General features: G+C 35.1%; 1 protein-coding gene across 5 annotated transcripts in view; it reads right to left on the minus strand.

The window, feature by feature from the left end:
• LOC136750280 (voltage-dependent calcium channel subunit alpha-2/delta-1) overlaps positions 1-23,877 on the minus strand; it is a 189,315-nt gene that overhangs the window by 14,551 nt on the left and 150,887 nt on the right. For 3 of the 5 annotated variants that reach the window (XM_066705219.1, XM_066705217.1, XM_066705218.1), the window contains exons 19-26: positions 21,825-21,896; positions 21,045-21,116; positions 19,950-20,011; positions 17,023-17,099; positions 9,956-10,016; positions 7,238-7,335; positions 1,713-1,794; positions 841-903 (exon numbers count right to left, since the gene is read on the minus strand). In XM_066705219.1, the coding sequence (XP_066561316.1) occupies positions 841-903; positions 1,713-1,794; positions 7,238-7,335; positions 9,956-10,016; positions 17,023-17,099; positions 19,950-20,011; positions 21,045-21,116; positions 21,825-21,896 (587 nt within the window). The remainder of the gene's footprint in view (positions 1-840; positions 904-1,712; positions 1,795-7,237; positions 7,336-9,955; positions 10,017-17,022; positions 17,100-19,949; positions 20,012-21,044; positions 21,117-21,824; positions 21,897-23,877) is intronic. The other 2 variants (XM_066705221.1, XM_066705220.1) reach the window with 1 other exon arrangement.

Raw genomic sequence — 23,877 nt, forward strand, 5'->3', positions numbered from 1 at the left:
TAAAAACATAAAAAAATCTTATTCAATGGGAATTGATTTGATTTATGTAACAGATTCTCATGAGCTAATTTCATTAGTTTTTTTTTTGTTTGTGTTATTTCTGCATAAAATCTGTAAACATTGCAACATATGTGAATTAAAAAAACCTTGAAGATCACAATAAAATAATGAATGGCTAAATGGCTCTGACTTAATTTATAGCAGTGTATGATTTAATGAGCTACAGACATTAATAAAAACACATTTATATAATTCCTGTATAGGAGTGATATGTTTTTACTTAACTATTAAATAATAAACTAATTACGTACAATTTAATGGAAAAGCTATTCAGAAGATGAATGATCCTCTAACGAAACATTGATACGAAGCTCTGAAAATTATACGGGTCTCTATTCTCATACAAGATTATATCTGTCTCAAAAACTCTGAGAAAGTGCAAAAAAATATATAGTAGACACTTATTCAAAGTGGGATCTTTGTGTATATGGAGTTGCTAACATTTCTGCTTTGTCACCTAAAGGTTAAAAGTGGGCTTCAATGTCAATTAGTTTAATAAAAGTGTCTTTTTTCCTAGTAACATCAAAAAATCCATGATAAAAAATACATTCATATTTTGAGATTATATATAAATATAAACCTAAAAAAGGTTTTGTGTCCATATATATATATATATACACACACACACACACTTTCTCAGGGAGGAGTGATTTGCAAATCAGTACAGATTCAGATGTTTGTACCTGCAGTGTGGGACTCAAACAACAGATACTAAATCTGAACAGATCATTAGGGATAATAAATAATACTGGATTACACAAAATGAATGCCATATCTTACTTTTGGGGGAAAACTCTTGTGATCCCTCCATCAGTGGCAACAAACCTGGCAAGAACTCCACTTCTATGTTTCAAAAGAAAACAAACAGTAATCAAGGAAATTAATATACCACCACAGACTTGGCAGACTCAGTTCTGGGTGAATCAGTTTGCTCTCCCTGATTTAATTTATGATGATAATAATGCAAGCAGGCTTATCTAAACATTTTCTTTAAAATTAAACCTCCTGGTCTGATCCACCACAGGTGTCACAGGTGGTAAATGGCTTTCATTGGATTTGTTTAGAGAGAATTCCCTCAGTCTTGTGTTGCTTATTTCCACAGAACAGTAAAAAAAAGAAGAAAAAACAACACAGAAAACTCTTTCAACAATGTTTACGATCTACCTGAAAACAAGTGTCAGTGAAGTTATTTTTTCAGAAATCATTGGGGGTAGGCATGTTGTTTTAATTACAGCTGACTGATGTGGGAAGCCCAGATTTAGCTTATCATTTAGCCTTTTCTCTTACAAATTAAGGGTTTAGAGGTTAAGAGGTTTCTTTCTGGGAAAATCCTTTTTTCCCCATCCTTTTACAGTAAATCCTCACACTCAAAGGACAATGGCACCCATAGATGAACTTAGAAATGTGTTTAAAGCACATTAACTTCTTTACACAAAGCAGATGGAACAAGGAAGTATCTTTTTTTTTTTTTTTTTTTTTAAGAAACAGACTTGCATGTCTATCAACATGTTATATTTAAGTGTACTGTGGCCTGCAGAATCTGCCCCATGCTTTGATTATATTTAGCTTTGTAGACCTCATAAGAATGCCCCTACCCTATGATACACTAGCGGAAAAAGGTCATTTCTATAGTACATTTTAAAAAGACTTACAAGGACTGCTTTTTCCAGTGCTGGACAAGATCAGCTGTAATTCCAGCATCAAGTAGGAGCCTATTGACAAGTGTAACATTGCCTAGAAATGACAACAACAAAAGAAAAATAGATTGTTCCAGGATATGAACAGAAATCATGATGGAGTAAAAGCAAGTATCAGCACCTCTCACAAACGATGTCACATGTTCTGGATTGTGCTTCATTTAAAAATGTTTATGTTATAGAGCAGTGTTTAAAATGTAAAGACCTTTTAACCACATGATGTAAAATGCTATGTTCCTATGATTCTACATGTATAAAGAACAATTATTACTTCCATAAGGCCATTAACCACACAAACACAAATATCTATATATATCTATATATATATCTATCTATCTATCTATCTATCTATCTATATATATATATATATATATATATTTTTTTTTTTTTTTTCACTATTGAGAACATTTTAGATTGATAAACCCCACCTGGACAACACTATCTATTTTAAGACTTAATTATTTACACACTGCCATACACACCTGCTAAGGCACTTATTATACAATTGTCTCTCCTTGAAATGTTTAGAATTAAAATGGATTATCAACAAAGTCTATGAATATTAATGTGCTTTTTTTATCTGCTCCACTGATCCTAAGTAAATAAATCAGTCACTGGACACTTTAAATGCCAGAAATAATTATGTTTGATGTATATTTTTATAGCAGAGTCAATTAATATGTCCAATGTGGAAATTACTCAAAAAGCTGTCAAAATCATATTGGTATAAATACACACATATATATATACATACACACACACATATATATATATATATATACACTCACCTAAAGGATTATTAGGAACACCATACTAATACTGTGTTTGACCCCCTTTCGCCTTCAGAACTGCCTTAATTCTACGTGGCATTGATTCAACAAGGTGCTGAAAGCATTCTTTAGAAATGTTGGCCCATATTGATAGGATAGCATCTTGCAGTTGATGGAGATTTGTGGGATGCACATCCAGGGCACGAAGCTCCCGTTCCACCACATCCCAAAGATGCTCTATTGGGTTGAGATCTGGTGACTGTGGGGGCCAGTTTAGTACAGTGAACTCATTGTCATGTTCAAGAAACCAATTTGAAATGATTCCACCTTTGTGACATGGTGCATTATCCTGCTGGAAGTAGCCATCAGAGGATGGGTACATGGTGGTCATAAAGGGATGGACATGGTCAGAAACAATGCTCAGGTAGGCCGTGGCATTTAAACGATGCCCAATTGGCACTAAGGGGCCTAAAGTGTGCCAAGAAAACATCCCCCACACCATTACACCACCACCACCAGCCTGCACAGTGGTAACAAGGCATGATGGATCCATGTTCTCATTCTGTTTACGCCAAATTCTGTCTCTACCATCTGAATGTCTCAACAGAAATCGAGACTCATCAGACCAGGCAACATTTTTCCAGTCTTCAACTGTCCAATTTTGGTGAGCTTGTGCAAATTGTAGCCTCTTTTTCCTATTTGTAGTGGAGATGAGTGGTACCCGGTGGGGTCTTCTGCTGTTGTAGCCCATCTGCCTCAAGGTTGTACGTGTTGTGGCTTCACAAATGCTTTGCTGCATACCTCGGTTGTAACGAGTGCTTATTTCAGTCAAAGTTGCTCTTCTATCAGCTTGAATCAGTCGGCCCATTCTCCTCTGACCTCTAGCATCAACAAGGCATTTTCGCCCACAGGACTGCCGCATACTGGATGTTTTTCCCTTTTCACACCATTCTTTGTAAACCCTAGAAATGGTTGTGCGTGAAAATCCCAGTAACTGAGCAGATTGTGAAATACTCAGACCGGCCCGTCTGGCACCAACACCCATGCCACGCTCAAAATTGCTTAAATCACCTTTCTTTCCCATTCAGACATTCAGTTTGGAGTTCAGGAGATTGTTTTGACCAGGACCACACCCCTAAATGCATTGAAGCAACTGCCATGTGATTGGTTGGTTAGATAATTGCATTAATGAGAAATTGAACAGGTGTTCCTAATAATCCTTTAGGTGAGTGTGTATATATATATATATATATATATATATATATATATATATATATATATATACACTCACCTAAAGGATTATTAGGAACACCATACTAATACTGTGTTTGACCCCCTTTCGCCTTCAGAACTGCCTTAATTCTACGTGGCATTGATTCAACAAGGTGCTGAAAGCATTCTTTAGAAATGTTGGCCCATATTGATAGGATAGCATCTTGCAGTTGATGGAGATTTGTGGGATGCACATCCAGGGCACGAAGCTCCCGTTCCACCACATCCCAAAGATGCTCTATTGGGTTGAGATCTGGTGACTGTGGGGGCCAGTTTAGTACAGTGAACTCATTGTCATGTTCAAGAAACCAATTTGAAATGATTCGACCTTTGTGACATGGTGCATTATCCTGCTGGAAGTAGCCATCAGAGGATGGGTACATGGTGGTCATAAAGGGATGGACATGGTCAGAAACAATGCTCAGGTAGGCCGTGGCATTTAAACGATGCCCAATTGGCACTAAGGGGCCTAAAGTGTGCCAAGAAAACATCCCCCACACCATTACACCACCACCAGCAGCCTGCACAGTGGTAACAAGGCATGATGGATCCATGTTCTCATTCTGTTTACGCCAAATTCAGACTCTACCATCTGAATGTCTCAACAGAAATCGAGACTCATCAGACCAGGCAACATTTTTCCAGTCTTCAACTGTCCAATTTTGGTGAGCTTGTGAAAATTGTAGCCTCTTTTTCCTATTTGTAGTGGAGATGAGTGGTACCCGGTGGGGTCTTCTGCTGTTGTAGCTCATCCGCCTCAAGGTTGTACGTGTTGTGGCTTCACAAATGCTTTGCTGCATACCTCGGTTGTAACGAGTGGTTATTTCAGTCAAAGTTGCTCTTCTATCAGCTTGAATCAGTCGGCCCATTCTCCTCTGACCTCTAGCATCAACAAGGCATTTTCGCCCACAGGACTGCCGCATACTGGATGTTTTTCCCTTTTCACACCATTCTTTGTAAACCCTAGAAATGGTTGTGCGTCAAAATCCCAGTAACTGAGCAGATTGTGAAATACTCAGACCGGCCCGTCTGGCACCAACAACCATGCCACGCTCAAAATTGCTTAAATCACCTTTCTTTCCCATTCAGACATTCAGTTTGGAGTTCAGGAGATTGTCTTGACCAGGACCACACCCCTAAATGCATTGAAGCAACTGCCATGTGATTGGTTGGTTAGATAATTGCATTAATAAGAAATTGAACAGGTGTTCCTAATAATCCTTTAGGTGAGTGTATATGTATATATATATATATATATATATATATATATATATATATATATATATATATACACACACAGACAGGCTCAAATTTGTTGGTACCCCTCCATAAAAAATGAAGAATGCACAATTTCCTCTGAAATAACCTAAAACTGACAAAAGTAATTGGCATCCACCATTGTTTATTCCATATTTAATAGAAATCAGTCTTTGCTTTTGATTTTGTTTTTCAACATAATATTGTAAATAATAAAACGAATGAAAATGTCATGGACAAAAATGATTGGACCCTCAACCTAATATTTTGTTACACAACCTTTAGAGGCAATCACTGCAATCAAACATTTTCTGTAGCTCTCAATGAGACTTCTGTACCTGTTACCAGGTAGTTTGGCCCACTCTTCCTGAGCAAACTGCTCCAGCTGTCTCAGGTTTGATGTGTGCTTCTCCAGACTGCAAGTTTCATCTCTTTCCATAGATGTTCCATAGGATTCAGATCAGGACTCATAGAAGGCCACTTCAGAACAGTTCAATGTTTTGTTGTTATCCATTCTTGGGTGCTTTTAGCTGTGTGTTTTGGGTCATTATCCTGTTGGAGGACCCATGACCTGCGACTGAGACAGAGCTTTCTGACACTGGGCAGTATGTTTCACTCCAGAATGCCTTGATAGTCTTGAGATTTCATTGTGCCCAGCACAGATTCAAGGCACCCTGTGCCAGGCGCAGCAAAGCAGCCCCAAACCATAACCGAGCTCCTCCATGTTTCATGTAGGGTATGGTGTTCTTTTCTTTGAAAGCTTCATTTTTTTCGTCTGTGAACATACAGCTGATGTGACTTGCCTAAAAACTCCAGTTTTGACTCATCTGTCCAAAGGACATTCTCCCAGAAGGATTGTGGCTTGTCAATATCCAGTCTGGCTTTTTAATGTTTTTCTTTCAAAAGTTGAGTCCTCCTGGGTCTTCTTCCATGGAGGCCACTTTCGCTCAAAAAACGACGGATGGTGTGATCAGAAACTGACGTACCTTCACCTTCACCAGCTCAGCTTGTATCTCTTTGGCAGTTATCCTTGATTCTTTTTCTGCCATTTGCACTATCCTTCTGTTCAATCTGGGGCCGATGTTCCTCTTGTGGACGCGCCCAGGGAGTTTGGCTACAGTTCCATGGACTTCTTAATAATATTTGCAACTGTTGTCAAAGGAACATCAAACTGCTTGGAGATGGTCTTGTAGCCTTTACCTTTACCATGCTTGTCTATTATTTTCTTTCTAATCTCCTCAGACAACTCTCTCCTTTGCTTTCTCTGGTCCATGGTCAGTGTGGTGCACACAATGATACCAAACGGCACAGTGACTACTTTCCTCCATTTAAATAGGCTGAATGACTGATTACAAGATTGGAGACATGTGATACTAATTAAATAAACTAATTAGTTTGGAATATCACTATAATCCAATTATTTATTATCTTTTCTAAGGGGTACCAACAAATGTGTCCAGGCCATTTTAGAATATCTTTGTAGAATGAGCAATAATTCATCTCTTTTCACAGCTTCTTTGCTTTATTCTATGACATACCAAAGACATGCAAGTATACATGATGCAATAGCTTTTAATTTCATCAGTTTTCAGGAGTAATGAAGCATTATTTCAATGAGCTGTAAGGGTACCAACAAATTTGAGCATGTCTGTATATATATATATATATATATATATATATATAAGCACATTTTAACTTGAAATCTCCAGAAGCTTTTTCTTGTCCTTCAAATATTTGTAATGCACATAGGAAATTCATTTTTCTCTCCATTTGGAGAGGGCAGTATATGTTTGAAATATATATTGCTCTGCATCGGCATATCAAATTTCAAAGTGATTGGTTACTTTTCTGCTTTTTTTCTCTGTTTGACATGTCCTGTTTTCCTTCACAAACACAGTATAATTGGAGTTTCAGAAAGGGCTGGCAAAAACCAAACTAGACTTCTTACACATACTAGGACACATAAACCTATCTAGCAGGTGTGCAACCACCTGTGTAGTTAATACACATTCTAGTGTGAACCTCAATCTGTGATGTGGAAGGTCGTCAGAAATCTCATGCAAACACACTGCAAAGTTAAACATACCAACAACAGAAAGAAAGAAAAGAAAATCCCTGTAGAAGGTAGAATAATAAACAAAACAAAAAACACTTCATTAACCTATTACTGTTAATGCTTACATGTTGGGTTATTGGGTGTTTTCCGGTCTATAAATTCATTGAAGTCCATAAGAAATTGGGTGTTGTTGTCAGACAGCTTCAAGTCTTTGCAGTATTCCCTAAAGAAAAGGACAACTCTTGAAAGCATTCCTTAAATTTGCAAAACTGAAACCACTTTATTTGAACATAACATCCATCTATGTGCATACACATATTAGTGACACTGTCTCCGATTTAGGCGGTTATAAAATATTTCATGAAGTATAAAGTATTTAATTAAGACCATTAGTTTCAAAGCCACTGTTACACAAGTCTTCACGTCTTTTAATAACAACTTTCTTCAGTGCTGTATCAATCACATGCCTGTTAAAACCTCAATTGTTAACAGAAATGCGTCAGCCACTCTATTCGGCAGATACAAGCGATGTAATCAATTTGCTTGCCAAATACACGGTCTCAGCTGATGCATTTCTCTCTGCATTCGATGTTCTAACAGGCATGTGATTAATACAGCACTGAAAAATGCTGATACTAAACAGCGTGGATATTTATTTACAGCTTAAAAGCGGAATACCAGTATGTTTAATGGCGGTTGTCCGAACCTAATGGTCTTAATGAAATACTAGATTTGAGTTCTTATCTTAGCCTTTTGTTGAAGTCAAGCATGGTCATCGTTAATACTCACACTTCAGACTGATATGATTTGGGGGTATATTGATTATGTTGGTAATAATTACACTAAATTACTGGGAGTGGTAATATATTTATCTGTAAGTTTATCTCGGGGATATGAGATGAGCGGATATTACAAGTGCTTTCCATTGTGGTAGGCACCTTGTTGCCATGAACTTATTTCTGCACAAATACTTTTCATTCTTCTATATACAGCTCTGGAAAAAATTAAAAGAGACCACTGCAAATTTTTCTTAAATCAGCATCTGTACATGTATGGCAGCCATTCCATTCCAATCCTATTTTTATTTGGAATTTGGGAGAAATGTTGTCAGTAGTTTATAGAATAAAACAAACATATTAATTTTACCCAAACACATACCTATAAATAGTAAAATCAGAGAAACTGATAATTTTGCAGTGGTCTCTTAATTTTTTCCAGCGCTGTATAAACCCACATGGCTGAAAGACAGAGTTGGAACATTCAACTATGTTCCAACATTTTAGTTTTAGAGACATTTATCATACACTTCACATATTTCTATGCTCTAATGGTCGTAATACCCCAAGCGTGACTGTATTGACTTGGCATACCATAGGAGTTTTAAATTGCATGCTAGGTAACATTTTAGTTTTAACAGACACATCACATCATGGGAAATGAGCTATACATCTAGTTTACATAACTGCTGGATTGAACTTTGTGGTCTCTTGTGAGTGTTAGTTCAAACTCACAAACGGACCACAGAAGTGTACCACAAAGGGCCACGACTCGGCAGTGTCGTAAGATGAAATTCTAAAAACTGATGGGAACTAAGACTACAATATAGCGAAAAAACATGCTGATGGCGTCACACTCTGGTTCTCATTGAGTTTCAAGCACGGTGACTTCATCTTATATCAGCCTGATCTAATTCTGGGCTATATCCAAATCAAATCTTCAGAAGTACAAAATAATTGCATCTTCATAGGAATTTATTGTAATGGGTATCGTCTTGGAGCAGGCCCAGCACGTAAGCCTCATAATAACCACATCTCATGGGAAATGAGGGCTATGATTTCAGGCACTGACTGCCTTCTCCTGAAGTCATTACAATATATATCTTGTTAGATGCATGAAACCAAATTTTTTATAGTTCTACACTTAAGTCTTCTAGACACTAACTATTCTGTATCTTAAGCAGTGCCATGACTATTAACAAGGCATGCACTCGGGATCGTCACATGTCAACACTTTTATAAACCAACAGATATCTCTTGATGGTGACATTGCTTCATAATAAGTGCTAAATTGAATTGATTTGCGCTTGGTTTAATTCAAGAGATTATGTTTCCTGTTCAGATCACTGCGTTTGTCACGATTAGAAATGTATTGTGGATTTAAAGACAAACTTAGTGGATTTCAACTTTATGATAAGTAAGTTGCTTGATGCATCTGAGCTCACATATGTGGCCATTAAAACAAAGTCTCAATAAGCATAAATCTGTGGAGAAGGTCTACAGGAAACAACTTTCAGGATATCAGTAATCAGTACTGAAATAAGGGCATGTGATTGTCTATTAACACATAATTGACAAGTCTTACCTCCTTTTAAGTGATATCTGTAGGTTTTTTTTTATTAATGAGAGGCGATCTTCTAAAACAGAACACCACTGATCTATCGTTAATGCGTGTGTGTGTGTATATATCACACACACTCACATACTACATTACAAAAAGTTACTGGTCTACAAATAATTTGAAATATAAAGTTTGCATAAGCTCAATTCTTCTATTAGTATTTATTTAATTGAAAATATAAAAAACAAATAGACTTCATCTATTTATATGACCCAATGACACAAAGACAAACATAAATAAAACTGCACCAAAAAACATAATAAGGCAGTACATTACAAAGGCTACAAAGCTTACATTAAAATATTTGAAATAAAATGTTTGGGGATTAACACAAAATAGAATTTGCATTACATATTGTAATGACTGTTGTGAATCCTACTCAATGGATCAGCAACATGCAAGAACATAAAGAAACACATGTGTAGAATGAGTTACCAATCAGTTACCTGGGTGCTATGAATGTATAGCCATTTTCATCAAAGTTTTCTTGTTGCATGGTTTCCGAAACTAAAAAAAAAAAGGAGTTATGTTAAAAAAGAGAACAATAAAAGCCAACACCATCTCCTTAGACAGTTTCTAAATAAAATGAACATACAGGAAATCTGAACAGAAATGCACTTCTACTATTGTGAATAACATTACCAAGTGGTTACATGTCTTAAGGCTTAAGACGTAAGCCATGAAAGAAACACAAGCTGATTTAATTTAGTGATATATACCAATAACTCGGTAAAGACAACTTTCCATTCCTTTCAAGGTTTATCTGGATATAATCAAAAACACGTAGCCTTTTCTGTCCATCTCTTACAATCTCTCACTTCTGTCACTGTTCATTTTACTTATATTAGTTATAAACATTATCAATACCCATCTGATAATACCTGTTCACTATATAAGTTAGTGAACAAGTAAATGGCAAAGCATGTTAGATTTTTTTAAATATTGGTTTACTGGTGAATGGCCTATAGAAAACTAAATATATAAGTGCTTTCATGAACATTTTTCAGATGTATAAATTGGTTATTTAAAAAACTGATGAACACCATTAGAAAACTTCATTTGGATTTTCAGATTATTGGGGGATCTTGGCTAATTTGTATGGGATGTTTCAATGCCTGATCAATCAACTACTTATTTGATTACTTGTATCAAGGAATATGAATTAAGTCATAGAATATTAAAGGTCCTCATACAACCTCATGAAAGCACAAAATGAATTAATATCTAACTTTTCTACAGAAGATACAATGAACAGTATATACATTTTAAATATCTCATATGGAAGCACAACATTATTAATACTTGCAAAGCATGGTGCTGAAGTACAGAAACATGCCATGACTTTGGTTAGTTTTTTCAGGTTAGAGCTGAATTCAATGATTATTCGATTATTTTGAATACGTTTTTCTGACGGGTTAAACTGACACTGGGGAATAACAGATATAATCGAAGAGAAGCTGCAAAATCCAGCTCTTTTGTGGGAAGAATTGAAGGGAACTTTTTAAACTGGCAGGGCTTTGTGTCGCTTTTGAATGTTCAATGTTCAATGTTGATGTTCAAGTAAAATAGTAATTGTAGTCTAGAGTCAGGTTTGAGTCTTCCAACAGCCAACCATTTCGGATTCCTGCTCATAACCTCAAGAGAAATAATTGAATAATCATTTTCTGCAGACTCTAGTGTGTATCCCAGGACTCTTTTTTTATAATAAAAAAGATGGTTTCCAGTTTTCTCATGCTGCCAAAATAACAACAACAGTCCTGTGACAACCCAAGGAAGGTAGTTAAGGTTAATTACAAAGATCCAAAACAAATTTCAGTTAACATGAGACGTACCAAAGACACTTAACTAGTGGATTAGAAAAGAAGTGTAGAACTGGGCTGAACAAAAGGTTTAAGGTTTAAAAGGAAAGAACAGCTTAAGCATGCAAGGTACAAGAGAGATGGAACAACCACATGAGGAGAAAGACCAACTAGTTAATACTTGCCCCTTTGCCCTGTGAAAATCCAGCAGAGAGAGAGAGAGAGAGAGTAAGGAGGGAAATAGAAAAACAGGGTAAAACTACAGGGGTTACAGTAAACAATATTTTATTCAATGAGCAGGTCTTGAATAAAAATATTGCAGTCCGATCCAAAGGTTTGCTTTATGTAATACAGAGATTCAGCCAAAGGAAGCAAGCATTTGCAGAAATCTAAAGTCTTGTTACATATTTCCAAAGTACCTTCTGTGGGCTGTGGCATCTATGGAAAAGCATCGTATGGAAATTAGCGTATTCATTTTATGCGACAAAGTATACAGGCAGTACATTCCTTCTCTTGATAGAGATAAGAGCTGCAACTGCAATGAATTCCTCTACAAAAAAGAGTGACGCCTGACGTCAAACAGTTTCTTATACTGTCAATTCTGTGAGTTCAGAAGTTTTTAATTAATCGGCTCCTTTCTTTCTTAAATAGAAGTTTAATGCAGCAAGTTATTTCAGGCATCTTGTGAAGACTTATGTTGTTATTCTTCTAGATAATGCAAGGAAACATCATCCACCATATTTCTTCGTGCCAAGTTTGAAACATTCTGATGTATTGAGCTACTGGTCTGAGCTGGCGAATGTATTGTATGCTAAACATGTAGGGATGTATAAGAGTAACCTACTGGAACACACAGAAGGGAAAAAGGGGAAGTGTAGGGCAACTTTGCTTAAGGAGGACAGCAGTGGTTGCATATCCTGAGGTTCATGAGGGATAAAAAAAAAAGTAAAGTATATAGAGAGGTAATATGAGTGTCAGTTTAGTATTAGATGCTTTACAGCCCCTACAGCAACTACCTACTAACTAAACAAATAAGAAATCACATACATAAACAAACATCAAAACTTATACGTCAAAATATTAACTTAGTGTTGCATGTGCACTGTGGGCTCATTTTTAAATAATATATAGATACGGTACCTGCCTTATGAATCATGAAATGCATAGGTTTTGAATCTTTTCTCCTACTTGGAAAGTGGAGTGTTAAGAGCAAATACTTTGGTGTGATTAAGCATAGCACTATGGCAGATGGATATATGTACTTCCATCAATAACCCTTATAGTTTCACCATTAAAAATATATTATATGTGGTGAGAGACTCCGAAAGTTAAGAAAAATAAACAGACCTGTTTTCTGACATATTCTCACTTGAGAAGGATGAGAAAAAACTGTTTAAATAAACACTGGACTCATGCTGGCAGCAATTAACACACTGAAACTGCGGTCATGTTTTAACTGCTTTTCCAGGTTGGGGATGAAGGTTTTTATTAGCCTAGGCTGAACAGTGTTAAAGCTTGTAGCCAAGGGATGAGGCTTTCTCTTTTGTGATGCAGTAACATTGAAACAAAACAAGTGTAGATCATTTTATTCCATGTCTCCAACATGGACAACTTCAAGTCGGGTGAGAAATAACATTGCACTCCCCTGAACAAAACTGAGAGAATCTGGTTTTTTTGGACTGTGACAGTGGAAAATGTATAGACTTTTGACAGATACATCTGGATATTTGCAAATCAATAACAGAGCTACAGCTGTAGAAAAAATGCACAACCAATACAGGAAAATAAATATTATATATATAAAAAAGTGGACAAATAAATAATGATGTTGTATGGTGAAGTGCCCATAAGACATTGTAAACATTGTGTAGGTCATAAGTGTTTATTTCCTAAACACAAAACATGTTTTTCTTACTGTTTCATCAAGCTCCAAGTTTATAGATACTATTTTCTACAGAATTCTAATCTTACTTTGTATTTTTCCACAATTTATTTTAAGATGCTTATAAAATAACTATCAACTTTATGCAGTATTTTCAGAGGAGGGAGTAGAAAATTAACCCTATAGCGTCTGAAATACATTAACGTGTAATTAATTAACAAGACTATGCATTTCTTTAAGTGATGCCACAGTAGCAGTTTAACTTAAACAAAGACATAAAATACACTAAGAAAATGCATTACAATCATAAAAGGCTTGGACATTCCCTGATGTTCCTGTATAAAATAAAGCATTTCCTTTGAATTCTGACATCGCCATCAAATTATTAAAACACCCCAACAAAACACGTTTTGTCATAATACCCTACTGCAGATATAACTAATTATCATTATATTTTATTACGGAGGAAAAAATGGGTGGACAGGTGGAATAACATGCATGCATTTGAGCCAAAAAAACAAACGAAATAAAAACTGCTCATCCACTCATTAATGGATAATGATATAGCATACAGCATTGCACTGAAGCGATTACACTAGTCAGACTTATTCCTTGTGGATTATGAAACGCAGCTGTCTAAATCACTCTTAGTACTTGCAAAGCATGGTGTTGAAGTGCAGAAACATGCTGTGGCTTAACAACACTGGCGTCTCTCTGGATCACAGTGTGCGCTTTCCCTCTGTTTGAAATAAACAATGTTGTGCGTGCTGACAAGACCGTTCTCAAGTCGTTTGAATTCAAGGGTTTCAATTTGGACACGTGAAAAAAAACAAAAACAAACAAACACACAAACACCAACCAAAACAGAATGCGTTTCCACGACACGTATCACACACTGAGGATTAATGGATTGCAACACACAGGTTAAACCCAGAGCGAACAGAAAGGGTGTACATTGTGGGGAAGGATAACCAAAAGCAGACAGTACAACGGGTAGGGAACAATCGCATGAGGTGAGTGTCCAACTAAAAACAATACTTGCCCGCTAGAAAATCCAGCAGAGAGAGAGAGAGAGAGAGAGAGAGAGAGAGGAAGCAGGGAAACAGAGAAAAGGGTAAACAACAGGGGTTACACTTAACAATATTTTATTCACAAGCATGCCTTGAATAAAAATATTGCCATTGGATATTTATTTTATAGAAGAAATAATAATACATCTTCAGAAATGTTCTAATATATTTCTGAAGTAGCTTCTGTAAGGCTGAGGTTTCTGTCTGCAATGTTAGACTGCTTTATTAGTATATAAATTAGAAGATTTGTTTATTTTATGTTAGTTATAAGAGTCTTGGGCTGGAATTAAATAAAAACTTTAACCCATAGAAAACTATAAACCTGCACTTGGCAGCTACAGCTACTTTCTTCATCTTCAAAAGAAAATATTAAGATATTTTTTGATTAAATACAGAACTTACAAACCCCCCCCAAAAAAAAATTACAAATATAAGTAAAACAAATTTTTATTTGATTTGATTTGAAAAGACGCTTTCCACTTGTAATACGGTTTTGCTATATTTATTAAGTGCCCTCGATCGTAGGTTGTTTTCCAATAGTGAAACACTGAATGCTCAGTGTTGTCATATGTGGAAGCTTGTCCTTCATTTTTCAAAAGCAAAAGGATTTTTGTATTTCACTCTTCTTCATTTTGTTGGCTTGCTGTAATTATTTTATGAGCACGGAGAATGGAAAAGCTCTGCCTGAGAAGAGATTTTGTTGTCTAGTTTTTCTTTTAAATGAATTACATTTCAATTTCTGCCACACAAAGGGGGACTTTTGATTACTTGCATTTCCCAAAGGCCAGTGTGTGGTATGTAGCCAACAGATGTCAGAAAGCTGACATTTCCAAGGAAAAGAGAACCAATTAGAATTTGAAAAACATGCTGCCAAAATATACTGCACATTATGTTATGTTCGTTTCACACCCTTCTATTGCCATACTCTACTGCAGATTTATATCATTGATATACATAAAAACAATGGGTGGAATGAGTCTAATCCATTTTGTTGTATGGTATCATGCATGCAGTTTATGATTGGCTGAAGGGTGCTCACTCATGTATTGGAGCAAGCTCAGATTATGCCATCAGTGCATGATGTGAGGTTGTCAGATTGGTGGGAACAAAACACCCTAAGGAAAAGTCCATAATAATCAATGTCAGAAGTTCATGTACTGACCTCAGGATTACATTGCATTAAAGTTAGAAAAAAAATGTAATTCTAGCTTTTGTGACTGCATATAGGATAAGGGAATATCACCACAGAAAACGATCTGTGCTTGAACTATTTTTGAAATTAGATGTATACAATAATTGTTTATATAATATTATAATTAACAACTATGCATTTCAGTTACATATTTAGCATACTTTTTTGCTTCAGTAAAATACATACATATTAAATATACATTTTCAGAATAATTGTACTTTTAATGATAAGCTACAGAAACCATTTTCTTAAGATGGTGCCATTAAGTATTTCTATAATTTAAGAAAAAATATCTTTCCAAAATGAAAAAGCATGAATCACCATGTCTAAGCTTTAGCAACAACCATGCCAATGCATTTTTATAGCCCTTGACATCACGGTTTGACCTGCTGAAGCAGAAGCTACCGACGTTAACGTTAAGTGTTGCTTCCAAAAAACATATTCAATTTTGAGTAAAACTACATGTACTTTTTAATATATGTGATTGCAACTCTAGTAAGAACTCTAGTCATGTTGTCAGTACTAAATAAGTGAAGTGAAAACAGATTTATAGCCACAGAAAACCACATGGGAAAACTAAGGTCATCGGGAATGAGGTTTTATGTTTGGGGCTGAGGGAACTACAGAAGGAACATTCTGGAACACACAGAAAGGAATGAGCAATTTGAAATAGGCATCAAAAATATCCTTAAATCCTTAAATTGACTGGGAAATTGCGGGTAAAAGGCTAAAACGGACAAGAACTGTTTGACAGGAAGTGTTCATGAACTAAAGATTTTGAAGTTCGAAAGTGCTTTATTCTTTTATGGACTATAAAAACCTCGTCATAAAGTCACGATGCCAGAAATTGACTGTTAGAGAGTACTTTTTATATTTTGTTTTGGAGGAGGGGAGATTTATAAACCCTTAAAAATCATGAAAAGTCATAATATAGGATTGGGGACACGTATATGATAATAAGACCAGTTTAGCTAATGTACTTATACAGATATCAATCTAGCTCTCATTGTTCTGTAGAATACTATTAGATAGGAAAACTTACAGCTGAAAATATAATTAAAAACATGCTTGCTTTTCATGTTCGTAGCAATGTCTAAGAGTACTGATACGATAGAACAGATACCTACGATGGTATTTGTAAGTAGGGAAAATATCCATCTGTACTTCAAAATGTTGAATATATATTTATAGATATTCATATATTTAAATCATACAAAAAACAAGGACAGGCTCTGGACAGCTATAAATACCACAGCAACAGAAGATACAAGTGAACAATGATCCTCAAGCTGCATAGCAAGGGGAGGGCAATGGGTACTTACATTAAAACATATTCCTTCACATAAAGAATATCAATAACAAACAAACTTGCATGCTCCTTTTTTTTAGACAAGCTATTTCTATTTCCACATTCTTGTATGTACGCATGTAGGCAGGTGTGTATGTATGTATGCATTTGTGTATATTACATATACACACACAGACATATATACACACACACGTACCCTGCTTTACTTTCAATTATAATGCAAATGTTACTGACCTAAAAACGAATCTCTGCAATACTTACATTTAGCCTGTGTAATAGTATCTCCAATTCTCGCACGAATATAGTGTAAACTGTATTCAGGCAATACCAAAGCCAAGCTGAAAACAAAGACATTATAATTACAATTGTTAAGCATTTCTGTTGAGCGTGGTGGTTGTTGTTGTTGTTGTTTTTTTAAAGTGCCAAACAAAGTTATGGAATAGTTCAATATCTGAACCCTCTGATCCCCTTGCTGCTCTAGTTATGGTATCAAGAAAACCTGTTGACAAGATTTTTTCAGCAACATCAAAAAAAAAAGTTGTCTTATGCTGTATGTCACATCATGTTGAAGGAAATGAGAAATGAAAAGGGAAATACAAATACAACACAAACAAGGGTGCAACAATACACACGTTGCATCTGGCAGAATGTACAAAGGCTTCAATTTTGTTAAATAAGGACTATAATCAAGAACATATCCCTCCAAAATATAAATACATAAACCAGGACATTAACCAGGACAATAATCCACAGATTTTTCATATATCTAACAAACGCCTTTCTGTTTTCTACAAAATGGAACATCATAGTAGTATATATGAGCACATTAAGAGGCACGGTTTGCTTAAAAGACAAACAGAACAAAACAAAAAAAACAACACAAAGAAGACAAGCATAACAGCCTAATTATCACATTATTTATTACAGTTTAAGACCCGGGGTGGTCACGTTAATGAAGAAATATATATAAACAGCATTTACTGGAAAGGGGTGATTTCAGAGGTTGTTGGATAATCACTCTCTGGTTTTATCATTGTCATACTAGGTGGTCAGGAATCCTTCAGGGCATATTGACCTGAACCGTCTCCCATTTCACAGCCAACTCTCACTTAATATGAAGCTAGAGGGGTCCAAAAAGTAGCAGCTCATCGGTATTGTATGCCATTAAACAACACAGGGAGGGCAGGAAATATTACAAAATGTAAAGTACAAGTGAATCAGCACCATTAAGAAGCACATTAAAACAATAACTTTTTTTGAACAATAGGCTCACTCAATCAACATTTGCACCATTTTTAGATGGCAACACAGTGTTAGCTTTAACTAAAATGAGACTGACACCACAGCTCAGGGAATTTTCTGATATGTGAATAAAACGATGTCCATTGTGTCACATGATACACAGTAGAATACATCAGCCCCGGGGGTATATGTGTCCTTGAATACAAATGGCTTTGCTTGGGTCTCTAAAGTAAAGCAAAATCTGAGCAATGTGGGATTTTACTAGAATAAGAGTTCACATGAATAGCACTTAATAGATATGGAATATGATAAATAGATTGTAATCAGGCACTCTAGAAATACATTTTTAAGAATGTACATAATTATTGTTTCCCATAAATATTGACTATAAAAACACAAATGTTTCATTATGAATTAATGTAATATATTTTGCTGGCATTATCAATCTCCTCTTCTTCATAATATTGTGCTTGGAAGGGCTATAATCTGTTTTAATTTATCTTTTGTTAACTATCTCTGTGTACAATTATATTTTGCCACTGTATACAACAGTTGTTGCCAGACATGTTTGGTGATTTCTGTTCAGCTTGAATTAATTCTCACCAACCCCATTCTGTATTTATAAACTGTAACTATAGTCTAGATCTGTGTCAAAATTAAGATTAATGGTACTAAGAGGGGGAGAAAGAAAGTGGCGAAAACATAAAAGAAACATCAAAATGTTAATATTCTTGGTGCTCTTAAGATGAAAGGGTTAGAATGTATATACCACTGCCAATAAATTCATTTACATAGCTGTCCCTTCTGTTTTACATGTCATGGCAGTGATTTTTCTTGCATTTGTCCATAAAGATAACCTATTTTGGCCTAGGGGCTATTCTTTAACATGTCTCATATGTTAAACTTACAATTCCTACTTTCACTAATACTGATGTTTTTATAAGTATATTCCTTGCCTTTCAATTTTCAAGGCTGTAGGAGGAAACGTGGCTTATAGGAACCGACCTTCAGCTGTTGAGTCAAAAACATTTTCTGATGCCAACTGACTAAAATGTGAAACTTGATGTTATTCAGTTCAGGTTCTTAGCTATTATAGGACAGTAACTATACAAATTCCAATAACGGTCCCTTAAATTGTTATTGTAAGCTTAGCTTACATATTTCGATAGCAATTCTGAAATTATAATGTACCCATCTTAATGGATTAACATACATTTCCCGAGCTCCTCGTACACTGTGTGTCATTCAATTGAGTGGGGTTTCACTAAGGTTGCCACAATTGCTTTAGAAAAACCACCTAATACAACAAAACCAGAAATGTTTCAATCAGTATTGCCAATAAACTATTATAAACAGATTTACCTATTGCATTTATATTTTGGAGAAAATCTTAAATTATTATGCAGTCTAAAATTGTCAAAATCAGTTCTGTAGGAGGTGTTAAAATAGAATAAAAGAGGAACATTTAGGCACTGATTTTCTCATTGTTAGTATTGCCAAGTTAGGAGTGAAAAATATTTCCGCCTTTGAAAATGTTATTTAATTGAGTTAAAAGTACACTTCAAACCCTAGATCTGGAATACTACTTGTGATTTTAATACCCATTACAGAAATCCTAACTGAACTACTAGTTGGCCTAATAAGACATTTTAGACATGTTTTCTGCTCCTAATTATTTACATGTCAATTTGTATATTTGATGTAGCATGTATTTGAAAAGCCCTTCTCAGACATTTATTTGATAAACAGCTCATATGGGTTAATGCCAAAAGAGCAGTCTTGATCTGTGAATTTTACAGTATTCTAAAATTCTTAGGTCATTCCTGATGCAGGCTTTTGTGGGGGTGGGAGGTTTGCAAAAACAAATATGGAATAATGATTAAATCACTACCAGCACTTTTATATATGCACTACTGGTTCCAGCAAACTGAATTTTTCACAATTACCTGTAATCTGTGCCAGTCACAGGGGCCCATGTATATGTTCTGATTCCACGATCAATGTATCTCTATAAGCATGAAAAAGTATGGGAGGAAAATTAGCAAAATCCAAAAGGTATAATACATATGATCATTACTTAATCCATAAGTGTGTAAAGCTCTGTTTGTACAGCAGCTTCAAACCACAACTCCATTTCAATCAGAAATACACTATTTAAGACTAAAGGAGAAGTAATAAAACATGTCATACGCGTTGTATATGTGTGTATTTTTAAATGAGTGGCAATACAGTAAATACAATAGGCACACGGACAAGCAACTTGGTTCAGACATTACCTTGAAAACATTTTTCAACATTAGCCTAAAAATGGACAAAGGAGCCTTGACATTTTATCAGAGAAGAAAATAAAGCAGAACAGAACAACATATAAAAACTAATGCCAGGAATGTGATTTTCTAAGATGCGACACACACTGAAAGGAAAAATTTACTGATTAACTTCGTGCACTCCTTTATTTTCAGTTATCATTATTTTCTTTATTACTACATGTGCATTTAAGTTTAGTGGATATATTAATAAATGTAATACGCAGGCCTGGTGGCCACTGTGTTGTTCTTTATACAGAAGGTTCACTGTCCTTATTGACAAGTCTTTCGGTTCTCTAAACAACCATGTTGTCCTTATCTGTGTGTATAATTGCAATGAATGGTTAAGTAGGCCTGGGATATGGATTACTCATTACATTATTTACAGCTGAGGTTGACAACACCAAGCACATTCTACTTCTGCCCCCAGCTACACTAAAACACATTTCACCCAAAACTCATAAAGATTATTTTTGTCCACTAATCCACTGTCCACTGATACTTATGAAGCAGACAGACAAAGATGTGTATGTATATGAATGTCCCTTTATGCAGCGTATTCCAGGACTAAAAACACATAAAGAACCCCTGGGTTTCTCTGCAACTAACACATTGTGTTCAAAATAGTATTGTGATTGTGTATATTATATATATATATATATATATATATATATATATATACACATATATACAAAATAGTGACCTCTTTAGTCAAAACAAATGTCCTTTACTTACTTCATCCTGAGACTTCACCAGTGTATGTATTGTACGTTCTCCTTTGCGCCCATCAATCATATCCTGTCGTATCTAATCAACAAGCAAACAATGTGAACAAATGGATTGAAGTTGCCTTAACTTTGATTTCTTCCCTTTCTTCAGATTTAATTTAATCCATGTTATTTCTAATTTCAAATAAATACTTACTAATACTTACTTACTTAGGTAACCAGAAAGGCACATATGATGTCAAACTAAAAGTTGTGATGATTTAAAATGTATCCAGGTTCAAGTTAACCAGTTTCAAGCCAAGCACAAAAAAAGCCTCCTGCTCAAGTCCAGACACCAGTCTTTGTGCCCCTGCTGTGCAATTTGATGAAGTGTTCAGAATAATCAAAATCATTAAAATATATTTTCACTAAGGGGATACTGAGTTATATAACACAAAGACTCAACTTCAGTGAGATACAATGTGTTTCCTATTTACATAGTGGTTTGTGGACGGCTTTTTTGATTTTCAACAGCTGTGTGTGCAGGGAAATTAGCACAAGCAGACTAAAAGTTATATATATATAAATCAACGTGGATGTGTGTGCTCATATGCATGACGCAGGCCATATTTACATTTTTCAGGACTGCCAAAATTTGGTAACATTTGCAATAATGTTTACACTGAGACCTTTACATTTACATTCTTCAAAATATCACATTTCCTGTTGAAGAAGTTAATGGAGAGAAAAGATACACAAGACTGTAAACAATCTTGTTCTTGCTGGCAATAAACAATAATCTTTATACCTGTACTTTGATTTCATTCTCCAGTTCAGCATCCAGAAAATCCAAGGTAACTGGCTCCTGGAATTTAGGATTCTAAGGAAGCAGGATAAGATATTGAAAAAATTTTAATCCCATTTATGACATCCTACAGTAATAAATTAAACTATGTACTCTAAAATGTAAGAATGATCAGTATATTGTACATCGCCCAAAAATGTTTTCTTTAACTGATTACCTGCAGTAATACACGGCTTAGGTAATTTATATATATAACTATCACAGAAACGTGGAACAGAACTCTTTTGATGTGTATTTAAATCTGAAGAGATTAAATTGATTTCTGAAGATAAAATGGGCAGACTATAATGTGTAACAAAGTTGAATATCTTTATTTGTATGAAGGTATATGTTTCTGGAAAAAACTAAAATGAACACAGATTTAATATTAATCAATACTTCACCGTATGCAAAAAAATAAAATAAAGGGCTTACAAGTACCCAACCAGATGATAATAAATAATTATAATAAATACAATTTTGTTCATTTGTATGAAGATTGTGTATTTTTAATCTTTACTTTTTCATATGCTATAGTCCAATCAATAATAGAAGAGCAGGAGAAACTGAGAGTTTTAAATGCGTAATGCAACAATACCCAGAATTAAAAATATTAACAAACTACCCCCCCCCCCGAATGTCAGCTACAGCACCATTTTGCTAAATTACCACTTAGTCAAAGGTGTGTGTCTGGAGGTTGGTTTTAAATTTGATGTGCACATCCTGGAATTCATATTGTATGAGGTGATTATGTACATGAGCTCAGACAACATGAAAACCCTGTTGCTAGCATTATATTGAGTACTTATAAGAACCTTTTAATGGAAAAATAACAGCAATGAAACACTGGATTCAGCTTGTAAATGTATCTTAGATGCCCTTAGGCTGCTGGAGATATGTATTTAAAAACAAAAGCAGTAAACAAACAAATAAATAAATAAATAACCCTATAGAGTTCTTGTCTAAGTAAGCAACAACCTATCGCATCAGTTTAAACAGACTGTTGCCATTTCAACAGTAAAAGCTGAAATAATATACTGTAGCCTCCAGACATATTCATATCTTTGTTGAGGTGAAACTAGGAGTTGTTTCAGCTAGGAAATGTAGGTACACACTCAGTATTTTCAATAAATACAAATAATCAAAATGAAACAAATGGTGCCACTATCAATATTGTATGTATGAAACATATCTGTCAAAAATAGTTCTTGATTAGCCATCACAATCTCCAGACCTCAGTCTAATAGAAAAAGTGTGTTATTAAATATAAAGGACAGCAGGCCACACGCTCAGACTATATAAATTGCAGGAGCTAATAAAGTTCTGCATGGTTAATATACCTTCTGAGAATACCTATTAAAATGTTATAGAAAGCACCTCCTGCATATGATCAAAGACAAAGGTGATCTCACAGGTGTTTGCCACGGTTTGAATTAATTTCAACATTGGGGATTTAAAAGTATTTTTGACCGATATGCATACAATATTTACAATATTTACAGTTATACAAAGCCTTTCTTTCTTGGTAGATTTGTGTAGAAAAATACTAAGCGTACAACTGCATTTTCTCTGAAAACCAACTGATTGTTACACTTCAACAAGGGCAGGAATACATCAGGAGGAAACTATCTCAATGTATATAGAGAGAAGCATTGGGGTGTGGGGGGGCGGGGGGGCAAAGGAGGTTGAACTGCTGTGAACAAAAATGGTTCGATGAGAATGATAAAATAATAAATGTGAGGACATTTTTCCTTTCATCAAACATATATACATATGTGTGTGTATATGTGTGTGTGTATATGGTTGAACTTAATATACTCCTTTTATTGTTGCTCCTGTTATAAAACCATATTATTACAGGTCTTATGGCTACCCCCCTAAATAAAATAAAATCATTACTTACATATAGCTAATCTTGTTTGTTTTCATATGTTGACAGTTGTTGTTGTTACATTTTTGAAGCCCAACTAAGAACGGTTGATTAAATATTGATTTGCTAAATGTCTATTCTGAGAAA

The sequence above is a fragment of the Amia ocellicauda genome, chromosome 5, assembly GCF_036373705.1.
Source record: "Amia ocellicauda isolate fAmiCal2 chromosome 5, fAmiCal2.hap1, whole genome shotgun sequence".
Taxonomy (NCBI): Eukaryota; Metazoa; Chordata; class Actinopteri; order Amiiformes; family Amiidae; genus Amia; species Amia ocellicauda.